At 39.6% G+C, this 17490-nt stretch overlaps 1 protein-coding gene across 4 annotated transcripts in view; it reads right to left on the bottom strand.

Moving 5' to 3' along the window:
* Positions 1-17490, bottom strand: part of mtr (5-methyltetrahydrofolate-homocysteine methyltransferase) — a 98897-nt gene that overhangs the window by 59634 nt on the left and 21773 nt on the right. For 2 of the 4 annotated variants that reach the window (XM_037980812.1, XM_037980815.1), the window contains exons 7-14: positions 15940-15999; positions 15405-15499; positions 15188-15288; positions 12359-12420; positions 3342-3409; positions 3184-3263; positions 1499-1611; positions 1234-1374 (exon numbers count right to left, since the gene is read on the bottom strand). In XM_037980812.1, coding sequence (XP_037836740.1) covers positions 1234-1374; positions 1499-1611; positions 3184-3263; positions 3342-3409; positions 12359-12420; positions 15188-15288; positions 15405-15499; positions 15940-15999 — 720 coding nt within the window. Of the gene's footprint in view, positions 1-1233; positions 1375-1498; positions 1612-3183; positions 3264-3341; positions 3410-12358; positions 12421-15187; positions 15289-15404; positions 15500-15939; positions 16000-16512; positions 17225-17490 lie in introns of those variants that run through there. The other 2 variants (XM_037980821.1, XM_037980824.1) reach the window with 2 other exon arrangements.

Raw genomic sequence — 17490 nt, 5'->3', positions numbered from 1 at the left:
AATAATAATAATACACAATTTTGAAAAATCGTTACAAAAACAATAGGGTTCCCTGCTCCGCTGGGAGCAGGCGAACGGCCATGCCTTGCATTGGCCGCCCGCTTGCTTTCGCGGGCTTGGAACCCTAATAAACAAACGGAAAAAAATCACCCGTCGAGACTGCGCAAATTTATTCAAGTGCTGGGGAGCTGCTACAAAGGGATTAAAACAAAAAAGATAATTTTTGACTAAAACGTCTTTCTACATTTAACCATATTACCCCTTATGCCCCCACCACACATTTAAGAGCCTTTTTCTGCATATGGGTCACTTCCCAAAGGTTTTCATGTAAACAGGAGTATACTGCGTACATGCCCTTAGTCAAAGTGCACAGTAAAGTGTTCTCTAATGAATCGTTCAAGTTATAAGACATATGTCCAATACATAACTCCTTTAAATTAAACGAAAATATTTCTCAACAGTTGTTGTGGTGTCTGTCAACAGAAATTATGAGATATTCAAATAATCAAACAAAGTCTTAAATATTATAGAAACATTATTGTAGACATTTACAAAAACAAAATGTTTTGGAAAATAATAATTATAATGTAAGTAAAGTGACAAAGGCAACATGAGTGACACGAGTCACCTTCCATCTTTGTTAGACTGTCACTGATGATTCAACGCCCCTCTCAGCTGAATCCATGCCCCCTATGCAAAATCGGGGTCAAAAGTCTGAAGCTAAAATGAACTGATTTGAAAGTAAAAAATAGATCTGGACGTGGAAAAAAAGACTTGGAAAAAAAGTCCTCAAATATCAAAATGTGGAAAAGTGAAAAATAAAATTTAATAATTTATTCAAAATATTTCCAACATTAAATCAATATTTTATTTAAACTGAAAAAAAAATGGCACGCTTATTTTTAGTTTGAATACATGATTGAATTTTTCAAGTTTTGGACTAAAGCTCAAGCTTTCAATTTCAAGTTTTAGTTTTTCAATTGAAATTTCTTTTTTCAAATTAACAAAACATTTGGCCCCAATTTAGCTTTATAACATACACCTATTTTAGTTATTGTATTTGGTTTGGCTAAACCAAATACAATAACTAAAATAGTTATTTTTTCGTTATTTTTTCCTCATTTTTTTCCATTATCTGTTTACGTAATAAAGGAACATGTGAAGAAAGAAGGGATAAAAATACTCTTTACAAGTTTGTACTGTTCATTTAGTTTATGTTTGTGTGTTTCCTACCCGTGCAATATCTGGCTCAGAGGCAATGAAGCTACAAAATCTGGCCATAGCTTTCGGTCCATCCAGCATGCCCTCATCCATGTTTATATCCAAGATCTGAGCTCCCATCTCCACCTGGGCCTTTGCAATGCTCAGAGCCTCCTGGAGGACAAACACAAAAATACACCCCCTTGAAAAAAATAAATCAGAATCTCTCCGTCGTACGCATGAAGATAAATTCAATCTATTTAGTTTTTTGTGATTTTAAATAAAATATAAACGTAACCTCATATTGTGCAGCCATGATCAGTTTGGCAAACCTGCGTGATCCAGCCACGTTGCAGCGCTCGCCAATGTTTACAAAGTTTGTGAATGGGCCAATTCTGAACGGCTCCAAACCTGCATTTCACAGAAAAAGACAAAAATAAATTAAAAAATTAAAAAAAGTTTTTCCTGAACAGAGCAGACAATTGTCAATTGAAAAAACAAACAAACTCTTTGTTGTTTAAATTGATACATTTAAAATAAATGTGTCAGTTGCGGGGGGGGGCTACCGAAAACTTGGCGCCGTTTGTGGAAACAACAGAAGTGCTATAGACAACGTTGGCCCTGTGTTGTTGCTTTTTTTTTACTTTTGGGGATTCTGCTGAAACTTCAGGAAGAGAGGCGCAGTGGAAGAAATGCTCTGGATGCCGCGATTGTTGCGCGGAGTAGGACAGCTGTTATCCGCCGGAGATTTCAGGCTTTACAGCGCCTTTAGCTGCGGGACAGACGGCATAAACGTTGCAGGGTAAGCTTACGCTGTTGTTTCGGTAGCGCACCCCCCCGCGCCGTGGCCCCGGCCCCCGCAACACAAGGAGGCGTTCCTCTGCTACCGACCAAACTGGCCGGTGTGAACGCGATGCATTCTTTATCAAGCCAAACAGAGTAAAGCGGAGTAGAGCCGGACTTCTGAATTGGGGGCCGTGTAAAAGTTGCATTAGTTACACACTGTTATTGTAAATAAATGATGTTAACCAGAGGCACAGATCTGCCAGCAGGCTGAGGCATTTCCAACTTTGCACGTGTGTTTAATAACATAATTACAGTAAACACAGAGTTGGGGGCTGCAGTAGCTCGGTCAGTGCCATAGTCTTGTAATCCTAAGGCTGCAGGTTCGAGCCCAAGTCGCGTCAGGAAGGGCATCCGGCATAAAATAATTGAAAACTCTTTCATGCAAGTTTCCTTGCTGTGACGACCCCTGCAGAAAGGAGCAGCCAAAAGAAGACTAAACACAGATTCACTCAGGGTCTTGGTAAAACTTAGAGGCTTAATCATTGAATTGATTATGTTAAGAAATGAGTCGCTGAGCTTGATGGAGCGTTTTACTCTAGGTGTAGGGGAAATTTGATATATCTGTGCATCATATGGATGAGGCTGTCCTATACGGATGGTATGGCATGGCTCAGAGGCAACTGTAAAATATCCGACCTGTCAACCAGGTCCCTCTGAAAGGCACTGGTTGCAATGAACCCCAACGTGATGAGGACTTGAAATGGCACTGACAGTAGGATTCTCCTACTTTCCCTGTGTAAGGCTGAAGCCAGTTCAGGACAGTTTTAAAAGAATGGCTCTGGGCACTCTGAATCGGACAATAAGCAAGGCATCTTCGTGTGCCAGCAGGTCAGTGTGATCCCTTAAACATGACACATAAGGAAACGACAGACAGAGCACTAGAAGATTAATAAAAATCAGGTATGAATATTAGATTGTCTAGAGTTTTCTTTTCTTTCAGTAACAGTAAAATAAAAAAATCACAGGAATGTTTTATTAAATCTATTGCATAGTAAATTTATAAATCAAGCAGATAATCTTAATCAATTATTGAGTTAAAGGAAGACAAGCTTAGATGAAATAAGTTTAAAAAATGCTTTAGCAGATAAACCTATTGGAGACAAAGTACTAAGCTAAGAAGACAATAAATTATAATACCTGAGAGCAGCAAGTGATCTTGATAAATAGCAGCAACAGGAACTCTCGGTTGGCAGTGTTTGACTGCTTCAGATATGGCTCTGTGTTGAAAATGAAAAGAATTCAACTAAAACTTTAGACACATCTACCAAGAAGCACTCAAGAGACATTATACGGACCTAATGTGTGATGGAGTGGTACCACAACATCCTCCTACAACGTTCACTAGTCCATCCATGACAAATTCCTGCAAAAGTACAAATGATGGCCATCTGAGAGGACAGCAACAGTGAAGCCGCAGCTCAACCAGGCAAACACATTTTATTTAAAATATACTACTTTATTAAACAAGCATAGAAATGTGTTACTCTGACACCACAAATTCAACTGATACAAAAACACAAAATATCAGACGTTTATATCAGGAATCCAATTGTTGTTTAAAACAATTTAAAATAGTCAGTTTCTGTGAATGAAGGCATTGCTTGTGATTTGATGCACTTGTTTATTCTTGTAAAATTCTTTTTTAATATGCAAATTTCTAATGTTCATTAAAGCCATTCTAGATGTCAAAATATGCCATTTTTTTCAGTTTTTAATTAGAAGTTTTCGTATTCGTGTATCATATATGTTAAAAACAACCACTAAATACGCATTATTATTATGTGTATTTGCAAATTATGATGTAGACAAATAGTCTAGTCTAAGGCATATATTGTAATATGTGAGCCAAATCAGCAGTTATGTTCTGTTGCAAACAATCAGTCTTCTTTTTGCAATCAAATGTTTTTATTTTAAGTTGTTTTACATCCACAAGAACATTTAGAGTACAGCATAATTACAATAGGTGGAATAAGACATTGAAATAGAAAGGTTTATGTAAACCCCCTGTTCCAATTAACATACAACGCCATGGCGACCCCGTTCCCCAAGATCTCAAAATGAAGAAAAAATAGCAAATATGGAAGTGGCCAATTGAGAAGATGGACTCATCATTTACGGTTACAAATTAAGAAGCTTACATAGAGTTATGCTGCACTCTTTCTTTAACCAAAGAATAAGCAGCGTCCCATGCTCTGATCATTTTTTGGCTGGCCGCGTGCATCCTGGCCACTGATCTCTCCATCATAACAATGTCAAGGAAGGAGTTGGCCCATTGTGGCCAAGGTAATAAGTGTGGTGGTTGCCATCGTAGTGTCAACATTTTCTTAGCTGCAGAGAGGCCTGCCCACAGTATGCGCTTTTGTTGAGAGGAAAGTTCTAAAGTGGAATTGTCATTGAGCAAGAATAAAGAAGGTGATAATTGAATATTAGTTTGAAGCATATTATTCAACACTGGTACAATCCCAATACATGTGCATGAAAGAGCCTGAAGTTTTAAGTGTACGTAGGTCACAGATAGGAGATGTGATAGTTTTCATAGCGTAACATTTCCTGGGTGTTAAGTACATCCTATGTATAAATTTAAAGTGTATAAGCTGGTGATCAGGGATTTTGGATGTGTTGTGGAGGTTTTCCCATACTGTATCCAAGCAGATTTCTATGTCTCCTATAAAGGACAGGTCTCTCCCCCATATATTTTTTTACGGGGAGCCTAGCTCGAGGATCCGAAATAAATTTATATAATTTAGATGCGGTCCCATGTGCCTGACCCCGCGGTGCCAGAAGTTCTTTGTTAGGGTTTTTCAATATTACCAGCCTTTGTGCTTATGTGCAAAACATGCCTACGTGTCACACTGAATGTCAGAGATATTGAGTTCATTTGTATCATGTTTACATTTTATCGTGCTTACAGGCGCCAGCCAATCACCCAAGTAGCGTCACTGAAACTCTGATAATCTTTGTATCACTATAGATAGACAGAGTGTTTCACAACATGCTGTAAGTTTCATCTGTGTGATTAATCTGTGTGGTGGAATCGGTCCTGACCTATTTCGCCACAGCCCCCACCTATTCCTTGTTCTTAAAAAAAAAGGTGCTACTGCAACAGGACTTTAGAACTCGCTTGGGTTTGACCCAAAAGGTCATGCTCGAGTGACTTCTCCTTTTGCAAAAGTATCCTGAAAGACAATCTACCATTCTTGTAGGGGATGAGCTGGTAGACGGACACCCCATGGTACGCCGTATGCTTTCATGGCCGATCTGAGTTGTAAATAAAAGGAGAATGTCGAACCTGGTAGATTTTATCTAGTTTGTAGGTCACTAAAAGAGCGCAGGCCATCATTGTTCATAAGGTCTCCGAAAATATTGATACCCCTATCCCTCCACCTAGGGAAGATGAATGGCTTGTTCCCAATAAGGATGGAAAAGTTATTAAATATAGGAGAGTGTTTATGCCATTTCAGTTTGGTGTTTGTGTGATTTAACACTGAATGACAGGTTCTAAGAAGAAAAGAAATTATGGGCCCTAATTGTGACTTAGTCTTTTTAGGAGGTATATTAGAATACACCAAATCTTGCAGTCTGTATGGTTTGGATAGAATTTCTTAAAGTGGTTTCCAAGAAACAGATGCCTCAGTGTTAAACCACACAAGTACAGGTCAGAGCACGAAGGACCAAAAATACATCTTGAAATTCGGTAGACCCAAGCCCCCACGTGTTTTATCTCATTGAATTGTTCTTAGTTTCAAACGGGGTTTCTTCACATTCCAAATGAATTTAGATACGAGAGAGTGTAGCTTTTCCCCAGTTGCCCCTTGGCGGTGCAAGAGGAATCATTAAAGAGTAAAAGTTGACACGCGGAAGAACATCCATTTTATTTACTGACACACGGGCCTGAAGAGAATTAGGGAGTTTTGACCAACATTGTAGGTCTTTCTCTATAAGGTTAAATGCACTCTGGAAATTATATGAAGCTATATGAGATATGGAGGGAGAGATGTAAATCCCAAGGTATCTAAAATGGCTCACCACTGGTATGCCAGATGGCAAGGGAAGGGTTGGTGTGACTGAATTTAGATGCAACAATGACGACTTGCTCCAGTTAATTATATAACCAGATAGTGAGCCGAACAGATCAAAGATGGATAGTAAATGTGTTAAAGAGGACCCTCTGTCACCAATATAGAGTAAAATATCGTCTGTATATAAAGATATGTGATGCTCAGTGCCCTCGACTAAAATAGGAAGAACTGGGGGGTGTTGTCTCATTTTCTGGGCTAGTGGTTCGAAGGAGAGGGCAAAAGGTAATGGGTAGAGGGGACAGCCCTGGCGTGTGCCCATTAGTATGGGGAATAGAGAGGAACAAGTATTACCAGTATACACCATCACTGACGAGTTAGCATAGAGAACCTTAACCATTAGGATAAATTGCAGGCCTAATTTAAAATTGTCCAAGGTGGCCCAAAGATAAGGCCATTCCAGTCTGTCAAATGCTTTTTCTGCATCAAGAGATAAGACAGAGCATGGGGAATCAGTTGTCTTGCTGCGTGAATAATGCGTAGCAAGCGCCGTAAATTGTCAGATGCCAATCTGCCTTTTATAAATCCAGTCTGATCATTATGTATCAGTCTAGGTCAGGGGTGTCCAAAGTCGGTCCTCGAGGGCCGGCATCCTGCATGTTTTAGTTCTCTCCCTAGTGGTTGTAACAACCTCCTCAGCAAGTCAGTGTTCTGCTTAGGCCTTCTAATGAGCCATCATTTGATCCAGGTGTGTAAAACCAGGGAGAAAACTAAAACATGCAGGATGCCGGCCCTCGAGGACCAACTTTGGACACCCCTGGTCTAGGTAAATAGAGTTTGACATCCCCATTTAAGAGGGAAAGGGGTCTGTAGTTACTGCATTGTGCTGGATCTTTATTAGGCTTAAGAAGCAATGTAATTATCACGGCATTGGTACTTGAATTGAGTGAACCTTTGGCAATTGCCCTATTAATCTTGTCTTACAATGGTGGGCTGAGTATGTCCCAGAAGGTGAAGTATAACTCTGGTGGGATACCGTCCCAACTCGGGGATTTACCTTTCTTCCTACGTTTTTCTGAATCCTGATCAGCAAGAGTAGGGAGCTAAAGATTTTGAAAAAACTGCTCACATTTTCCAGCATTCAATGCTACTTCAGAGGAGTAAAGGGAAAAATAATAAGTTTCGAATGCCAAATTGATATTGCAGGGTTCAGCTAGGGTACTGGTAGGTGTCTGAATGGCCACAATGTTAGAGTACTTGACATTCTGTTTCAGTCTTAAGGCTAGTAAGTGGCTCAGTCTAGAGCCATTAAAATAGTAATTCCTTCTGGTTTTATGAATCAGGAATTCAGCTCTTTGTCTTAACAATGAATTTAACTCTGTCCTGGTCACAGATATTTTCCCTGATAGCTCATCATTCTGTTTGTCCTGTCTTTCTGATTCAAGTTTGTTAAGGGTTTTCTCTAGTTTGCCTATTTTCTGAAGATGATTTTTCTTAAGATCAGATGAGAAGGAAATTGTTGTTTCTAATTGATCCTTTAATCGCATCCCACAGAAGTCTTGCATCCTCTATCGAGCCAGCATTGAGTTCTATAAATGTTTTTAAAGTGCTACAAAAGACATTGCAGAACTCTTCATTCCTAAAAAGTGATATGTTGAGTCGCCAATGTGAGGCTTTGGGAGGGGTATTTCTAAGCGTAAGGTGAGCTCATGCAATGTTGTGAAAGGAAGTCTTGCAGTTCTTTAGATGATCGTATTTGTGTGGGAGTGGAAAGACGCGCAGATTTGTCTAGCGTTAAACTGACAAGCGTTCATGTCAGCACCAATAATAAATGAATAGTCATGTATTTGTGTCAGAACTGAAATCAATTTAGGGAAGAAATCCGGTTCATATGAAGATGGGGCATAGATCGAGATAAAGGCAATTTTGTGACCTGCGATGATGGTTGTGAGGTATAAAACCCTGCCGTCCTCACGTCCATATTTCCTTAATATGTTCAGTGAGAGATTGCGTTTTAGCACTATTAATGACCCTCTATTTTTAGAGCTTAATGAAGCCGATGCATCTGTGTAGTAAAATTTATTTGCAAAGCGCTGTGTATCTCTAGATCTTAAGTGTGATTCCTGTATGAAAGCTATATCCACTGAGTGCCTACGAAAAAGGTCTAAGCAGGCTGCACGCTTGACTTGCCCATTCAGTCCATTAACGTTCCAGCTTATAACATGGAACTTCGTCATGTTACAGAGAACATATTATCATTTGCAAGATACAGTGTAGCCAATGAAAAATAATGCCATGAATCAAAGATGCAAAATCCAGACAGTGACAACCATATTAGAGATCAGTACCCACCCATATAACCTTGTCGCCATAGCCCCAAAGCACTCCAAGAAACGTTGGAGGGCAGAACATCCATAATATAATATTCAACATAACAAACAGCTCTTAATGAGCGTAGATTACACCAAAACATTGAACCCATGATCCTAGAGTGATTTCCCTCAGAACCCACAGACCTCCCATCTTTAATTAAGTCAAGAGTTTACCACTTTATGTAGTTATTAATTAAGTAATGTAGGTCTAATTTTAGTTAAAATCTAGTAGTAAGCCCAGCATTACATGCAAATATTATGATCAACAACAACAACAGCAAAATAGAAGAAAAGATAAGAAAAAGGAAAAAAGAGCTCTTTCAACTAACGTGAAAAAATAAAATATACAATAATGCAGTTACAAAATAAGGAGACATCGGCCCAAACAATATTTAACCTGGCACCGATTGAGTTGCTTTGCCGACGCGGTTAGCGATGCAACAACAGAAAATCTGTCTGTTACCTCAAAAAAGACTCATTCCTTCATGGAATTAGCAAACTTCTCAGCCATCTGTGGGGTCTCAAAAATATAGGTGGTTCCACCGTGCATCACTTTCAGTTTGGCTGGATAAGGCAAGAAGGTGTGAAAATCCAGCTTCTGCAAGACACCGATCACGCTAGAAAAAGCCAGACTGCGTCTGAAGGTGCGCGTGCTGTAATCCGGAGTGACGCGAATAGGAGAACCATCCAGTTTTACCATCGTTTTCCAAGCGGCACCCAGAATATTATCTCTGACGGTGAATCTCAGCAGCTTCAGTAGGAGGGGACGTGGAATAAGCTTATGGTTGGCATCTTCCTTTGCTGGACCCACTCGGTGTGCTCGCATGATTTCTACTGATCCCAGCTCTGGGAACCATTTTGGAATGGCATCGAGGAGGTAGGTTAGCCGTTTCAGGATTTTCAGGGATCCCAAGTATCCTCAAAATGTCTCTGCAGGATCTATCCTCCAAATCCGCCACCTTATCCTCCAGCGTAGCGCACTGTGTAGTTAGCTTGCCCATCGATGTCGAGAGGCGGTTATCTAGCTCGGTCATACGGCCTTGGGTGGCTTCCAAATGTTCCATGCACGTTGAGGTGTCCGCTTGGATAGTTAACATCTTGGACCGAAACGCAGCGTTCTGTTCTGCCAGCATTGCTTGAGTTTTGGTTGAAAGTTGGGTGACTACTTCATCCACCAGCGTGGGAATGGCCTCCTTGATAGCATCTGCTACAGCTAGCTTACCTAGTCTAGCCAGTTCTTTGTTGTCAACAGAACAGATATTAAGCTGTTCTTAAGTTTGTTTAGCAGAATGTTTCTTAGAGAATGCAGCCATCGTTTCCTACTAGGCAAAAAGTGTTGATCTAAAAACGTGGTAAAAAACTGTATTTATGAAAAAAGCTGCGGCGCTACTGCATCCCTCGCCGCGGTCACATGACTCAAACAATCAGTCTTCTGTTTACATTTGAACATTGAAGAGTACACTTTGGACAGTTTTGGTGCGCAGCAGATATTGAGTCAATAAAATAATCTTTGGAAGTAAACTAAGTCATAGGTATAACAATAAAATCAGAGACTTCAGGTTGACAGTTATTCTCCCTTCTTCTAAAAAGAAATAGTGATTAAAAGCTGTAATGAGAATTGACAGATGTGGAGTAATGTGGGGGGAGGACATCGAGAGATGGAGAGTGTTAAAGCAAAAGTTGTGGCTCAGAACTTATGCAAATGAGCTGTGCAAAATATTCTGAACTCCAACAGGAGAATTTCCTTCCTGATCGTTGAATTTGGCTGTAAACAAAGGCAAGGAATGTTGGCTGTTTTCTAAGGCAATTTTTACAAAAACCCTGATGAGTTTAAGTAACATTGACCCCAAAACAATCATTTATTGCTATAAAACTTGTGCTATAAGGATAAAAATTCAAATCAAAGTCATTAAAAAATCTTGTATTTTGACAGCTATTACAGCTTTAAGTTTTTACCACAAAATTAAAACGGATATGAAACTTGAGACTTGGTGACACTTCATCACACTTCCCTCTTGCAGAGCACAATTTTAGAGATAATTGTACACTCACTAGAAAAAGAATTTAAGCACTTAGTGTGCAGAACAAAGCTGTTTATATTGTATCAAGCAGGAAGATGGCAGAGAAAGTTGGAACTGGCCTTCATGATCCAGCAGATCAGCTTTGAGTCAAAGTTGATATCCAAGCTGATCCCAGACATGTTTGGTTGGGAAAAGGGGACCTGGCTGACCCTAGGAAGGCCTTAGCATGATGCAGGCAGTCCATAAACACACATCAGGTGTGAACAGGTGTCTTGTTGAAAGACTGTATTAGAAGCTGTCTCAGGAGAGGTAACAGATGCAGACATAATATGTCACCAACAAAGCAATGTACCATTAAAGCACCCTGAATCTCATGATATGGCTGTGGTACCACTCATCAGTTTGTGCCTACAGGTTGTGGCACCTCTCCAAACACAGCCATCTATGTTCTGCTGATAAAGTCAGCCAACACATTTGATGGTCAACTCAGTCTGGCTCAAGTCAATCGGTCAGACACTGTATGAGACGCAGTATTCTAAAGAGTCCAATACCTGTGTTCAAATGCAGACACAGATGTCATGGGATTCTGTAATAATTACCACACAATTTCCTATTGGTTGTTGGCCATGTCATTGCATTCAATTAGTGCAGGTAGTAACACATGGACTTTTCCATCAACTGACTCAACAGTGTAACCATGTGCTCTCCTTCCAGTTGCTTCTTTTGATTCTGCACATATTTCCAAGGTATAAGCGCTTGCAATCCCTTAATGTTGAAAAGCTTAAAGCTTAAAGAACTGTCTTCGAAAGAGATCTGTTACTTTGGTCATCTAAAAATCATGCTTTTTTTTGATCTTGATAGACATCTACTAGGTAAATTTTTGAACATTTGCCAATGAATCCTGTTCCACAGACTTCAGTGCACTTGGTTATGTCCTGACTTCTTGTAGCTTCTTCATCCCCATCATGCTCTTTCAACAAAGGGTTCTGTTTAATTAAGTGAATAACTGTGCCAGGATGAAATACAGTGATGTGCTTCTGACTGTTGCACTCTGCATCAGTTTTTTGCTTGATGTTCAGTTGAAGCACAGCAATGAAAGCAAATGGTATTGTCTTTAAGAAGTCTTTTCCAATCATCAAGAAACCTCTGCATTTGCATAAAGGGTGAGGTTTGTGGTGGATAGGGCACTCTTTATTTGGGTCTTCCAGAGCTTTGTTGGTTTGTATTGAAACAAAGGTCTAGTGCACCGAGATATCTATTCTGTCATTTACTGTAAACCAGGTCTTCTCTGATGGAGGTGTGGAGAGAATGTTTCTGTTGAAACTTGGGTCATTACGAGCTCTGGTCTCCACAAAGAAAATGGTAGAAAAGCTACTTTGTAGTCCTCTTTATGCTTTGACCCACTAGACATCCGTTTATCTTAAAGGTGGAAAGACCGTTTTTCCACAATGGGACCTACTCCTTTTGCCATTTCCAAATAAGACATACCAGGTAAATAACTATCACACTTGGCTGACTCCAGCTCCATAAGTACACATACTTGTATACATATTTAACTTAATGTCTTAATAAAACTTACAGATAGTGCCATCTAAAGGCAGATTTGTAATGGATGGTGATGGATTAGTTAGACCTCACAAGACCCTGCATGCTGAACTCAAATTTACTAACATAACTTCCTGTATAACTTCTTCTACAGGGAGATTTTAAAATAAACAAAGCACATAGCTCAATAGCACCGACTAGAGGTGGTCTAAAATTATTGCAGTTAAAACACCCTGTGTAAATTAGGAAATGTATAAATCAGTAAATTTCATAGTAAAATGCTTTACAGTTAAAATGTGACACATCAATGCAATCTTTTAAAAACAGCAACTGAAACAAAAAATTGATAGATTAAAACCTTTAAACTGGACGCTGTTACTTGAGGAGTTTCATCATACCCTCCAAATGTGTTGGGAAGACCTAGCAAAAACACAAATGAGGAAATCTATTCATCCTGAAAGGTAAAAACATGCTATATAAATTAGAGCAGAGGTGATTGAATACTTATTAGTTGAAGCAACAGAATCAACTAGAAAACTAAAGTAAAAAAATAATAAACAACAAAAATTTTGAACAGTAACAGCCTCAAATTGCAAATGATTTTCCAAAGCTAGAACCCTGATTCACCAAAGGATTGTGCAGGCACTAATCAGGATTCCAAAATACACTGCCTGGCCAAATAAAAAAGTCGCCATCTGGATTTAACGAAGCAAATAGGTACGAGCCTCCTATTGGATAATTACTGCATGAGCCATAATGTTTCAGCTGGCAACAAATTATTTACCCCAACTGGTGCAATGAGTTGCTTCTCAATTTTTAAACAACCATGTCAAATGACACATCCGAGGTTGTAGAAAAGATGTCAGTCTGTTTGAGAGGGGTCAAATCATTGGCATGCATCAACCACCATCATCAATGCAAGATCTTGATGAAACATTTATGTAACACTGGATGTTAATGAATCTTGTGACATTGCAGAAGCTTCTCAAAACAATGCCACAGCAAATACGTGCCGTAATCAAAGCTAAACACGGTCCAACAAAATATTAGAGAGTGTAAATTTTTTTTTCCTGGTGGTGACTTTTTTTTGGCCAGGCACTGTGATAGTGTTGTTTATGGGACACATTTACCACCAGCTATTATGTCTCTAAAGAGGTGGTGGTAATTGCATCTCCGGAGAAGAAACAGAGGAAGCGAAGGAATCTGCTGCACTGTTGCCTTCACAAAAAGAAATGAGACACATCAAAAAAAGCACAATTCATCCTCTCTTTCTGTGATGACTGTCAAACATTGTTGCATTTACAAATAGTTTGTAGAAACGTGAAAAATCTTGTTTGCTTTACATTCAGACTACAAAAACTTATGATTATAAAACATTTTAAAAGAGTGCTTCAAAACCAGAGATTAACAAACATAGCCCAAAATTATCTACCATGTAAAGAAGACCGGTCACCACTGTGCAATGTAGTTCTGACACACAAAGGGCAGTTTGCCTTGGTCAGCAGCTGTGCTAAGGGAGAGGGGGATCCTGACCCTACCCACAGGGAACCAGCACGGCTTAATTTGGGATCAAATCGATGGACCCATTTCTTTCCCCAAGTATTCAAGGAAAATTTTAAAAATGCAATGATTGACAAAAAGCACAAAATTTTCCTTTTGATGTCAAAGTTCTGTTTTGACCATGATTCCTTCCTGATTCAGTGACCTGAAGTTTTAAAGAGTCTCTCTGTGCTTCATCTGTTAAAACCTGGAGCTTGCTAAGAGAACACATCTTTTCCTCTTTCTTTTTGTCACAGTTATGTTTGCTGTGTTTGTGAAAGATCATATTTAAATTGGATAATAAGTACAACTGAGATCTGACATTAAAAGACTTCTGAACTGCTTAACTTTATGGTTGACCAGACTATAGGGTCAGATGATGTGCAAAATTTGAAGCTAATACGAGTTATGGCATATTTTTAGTGAATCACGGCCAATGCATTTTTCCGTAAAGGTAGTATCTCTCTAGACTGCAACTGTTGGAAACTGGTTGGGAGATTCAAAATTGCAAGAAAATAGGCAAACCTTTGGTTGCAGTGTTTGTGTCCAGGCAATCAGTGAGCTGTGTGGCCCTGTTTTAAGTGAACAATTTTTAAAATAACAGCCTATTTTTGTGTGCATGGCTTGCAAAACTGTATTCTATGCCATGCAAGTTATTTTGTTGCCCACCTCCGCTGACATCGTCCAAAACTCAACCCCAAGGTTTCTGACTTCATCTACTGCAGTACAATTTTAAACGAAGATAACAGAATTGGACCTGTTTTTTTTTGTTTGTTTTTTAATCATTGTTGGTGTGGTTTCTGGATCTAAACCTTTAGTGCTGAAGCCTCAGAGGTAAGCTTCCATGCAGGTGTCAAAATATAAATCTGGTGCTGTAGAATTTATGAAATTTAAATTGAGGAAAGTTGGAGACGCATATGACAACTATTTTGAGAGAAAATTTGTTTCCAATTCTTTTTTTTTCTTCTTTTTTTTTATATGTTCAGAGTTCAAGCGACAAGGCTGGGCACCTCTGAAACCCATGCAAGGAAATTAAGAACCCTTACAAACATCCCAAGACTTTTGGGAGACTCCCTCATAAATATAATTAGCCAACTAAATCTAATGGTAAATCTAAAAAAGATTAAAAAATAAAAACAACTGGACCGCTATTCTTTACCTGAAGACGTTTCGCTTCTCGTTTTGCTCCTCTACAAATGGGCCACTTCCCCAGTCAGTTTCACTCTAATCAACACCTTCATTCATGTGACCAGTGGCCCATTTGTAAGTCAGGCTAGCAAAGACCCTAACAAGGCTCTATTGTGAGGAGAGTGAGGTCAATTTTTATGTGAATCTAGCTTACATAACATCTCAGTTTTAAAAGATTGAACTTCTCACTCGGTTTTTTGAATTGAGAAAGCTCATTGGAAGAGAAACAAAACATCTTCAGCTACAGAATAGAAGTCCAGTTGTTTTTGTTTTTTAACCTTTTTTGGATTTACCCTGGATGACTGAGTATCTACACCAGCATTAGCCAACTTGTCGCAACACATTAAGTTACTACCTTAAGGGAGCCCAAATGCTAAAGTGTACTAGATTTGATTTTCAGGCCAGCTGTAGTGTTTAAGATGTTACCTGTGTGTAGCTGTTTTGGCTGAGTGTAAATTACCTGCATTGGGATAACAAATTACAAAAGCTGTGGTGCTTTTTCCAATGGCTTCAATAAATGGTCTCATCTCTGCAGCCCCCAAGGCACAGTTAAGACCAATACTGCAACAAAGTGAGGAACAAAGTGCTGCTTAATTGTAGTAGTATTTTTTTTCCAATTTTAAATCCTGACCTATTCTCTTAGCGGTAAGTGTTAGCTGTGATATAAAGTAACTTACCATAGTGGCTTTGCATGGGATACACTCACTACAAATGCTTCCCCTGTCTGACCAGACAGAGTTCGTCCACTCCGGTCAATAATTGTCCCTGAAATCTGGAGAAATAAATAATAATAACTTCAAACCTACTCATGTCTTTATTTTACAGTTCTTCTATTTTCAAGCAGGTTTTAAGTAATGTTTCCTATGTCATTTTACAAAAAGTGTCATTATCTAGAAATAATTTACAACCCTACATCTGAAAAAGTTTGATGTTGTCTAAAACGTAAACATAAACAGAAAGCAATTATTTGCAAATAAGATAAACCCATATTTTAATTACAATAAAATATTGTAAACATATCAAATGTTATTATACTATTTTCTCTATTTGATGTCAGCAATAAACTAGACAAACTTTAAGCTAAATAAGCCACTGCATTTTACTTTTTTTTCCTATTATTAGCAAGAAACTGCCAGTTATAAAACATGTTAAACTAGTTAAAAACTTGGAATTGTTAGCAAAAATCAAAAGATGAATGAAGTATAAACATACAAATATAGGTCTTCTTTCGTAGCTCTTCTCAAAAAGCAGGTCGATGGCAAACAGGGCAGCCTAATGTCAAATTAACAAGGTAGCAACATAAAACAATAGAGAAATACACAAACATTTGTTTTTAGAATGTACAGCATAACTTTAACATGTTATAATGTAATGTGTAATGTGCAATTCATCTTCTACTTACACTACAATTACTACTGAAGTGCATTACTTTACAGGGCTCCAATTACTTGCTGAAACTCTTAAATCTGTTTGGTAAATATTTTTAATGCACACTCATGTGTTTAGACACAGTATGCAATGTATTTTTTTATTTATTTGATGTCACATTTGTCAAATTAGATATAAACTTATTTGATGCTAAATGTCAATTTCTGCAACAAGAGGGCATTGTCTTCCTCCAGAGATAGATTAGTAAACAGTCAGCTTTCATTTTCAAATTGCCTTATTGCTTGTTTTTAACAAGTTAGTAAGCGGTAAAATCACAAATACGTTTATGTGATTTACGCACCATGAAAGCATAAATATAAATTAATGGTTTTGTGGTAGATGTCAACTGACCACTACCTGGTGGTGAGTTGGCTCCGTTGGTGGGGGAGGATGCTGGTCAGACCTGGCAGGTCCAAACGTATTGTGAGGGTCAGTTGGGAACGTCTGGCAGAGTCTCCTGTTAGGCGGCGCTTTAACTCCCACCTCCGGGAGAACTTCCAACATTTTCCGGGGGAGGTGCGGGACATTGAGCCCAAGTGGGCCATGTTCCATGCCTCCATTGTTGAGGCAGCTTATCAGAGCTGTGGCCACAAGGTAGTTGGTGCCTGTCGTGGCGGCAACCCTCGAACCCGCTGGTGGACACCGGCAGTGAGGGATGCCATCAGGCTGAAGGAGGAGTCCTACCGGTCCGTCTTGGTCTGTGGGACTCCAGAAGCAACTGACGGGTACCGGCAGTCCAAGCGGCATGCGGCTCGGGTGGTCGCTGAGGCAAAAACTCGGGCATGGGAGGAGTTTGGAGAGGCCATGGAAAAAGACTTCCGTACAGATTTGAGGCGATTCTGGTCCACCATACGGCGTCTCAGGAGGGGAAAGCAATGCAGCACCAACACTGTTTATAGTGGGGGTGGTGTGCTGCTGACCTCAACTCGGAATGTCGTGGGTTGGTGGGCAGAATACTTCGAAGACCTCCTTAATCCCACCAGCACAACTTCCATTCAGGAGGCAGACCATGGGGACTTTGGGTCGGGATTTCCAATCTCCGATGCTGAGGTCACCGAGGTGGTTAAAAAGCTCCTCGGTGGCAGGGCTCCGGGTGTGGATGAGATTTGCCCAGAGTTCCTTAAGGCTCTGGATGTTGTAGGGTTGTGTTGGCTAACCTAACACGACTCTGCAATATCGCGTGGACATCGGGGACAGTTCCTCTGGATTGGCAGACCGGGGTGGTGGTCCCCTTATTTAAAAAGGGGGACCGGAGAGTGTGTTCCAATTACAGAGGGATCACACTCTTAAGCCTCCCTAGTAAGGTCTATTCGGGGGTTCTGGAGAGGAGGGCCC

This window comes from Kryptolebias marmoratus, linkage group LG2, assembly GCF_001649575.2.
Source record: "Kryptolebias marmoratus isolate JLee-2015 linkage group LG2, ASM164957v2, whole genome shotgun sequence".
Classification (NCBI taxonomy): Eukaryota; Metazoa; Chordata; class Actinopteri; order Cyprinodontiformes; family Rivulidae; genus Kryptolebias; species Kryptolebias marmoratus.
This window is presented reverse-complemented; position numbering and strand designations above follow the sequence as displayed.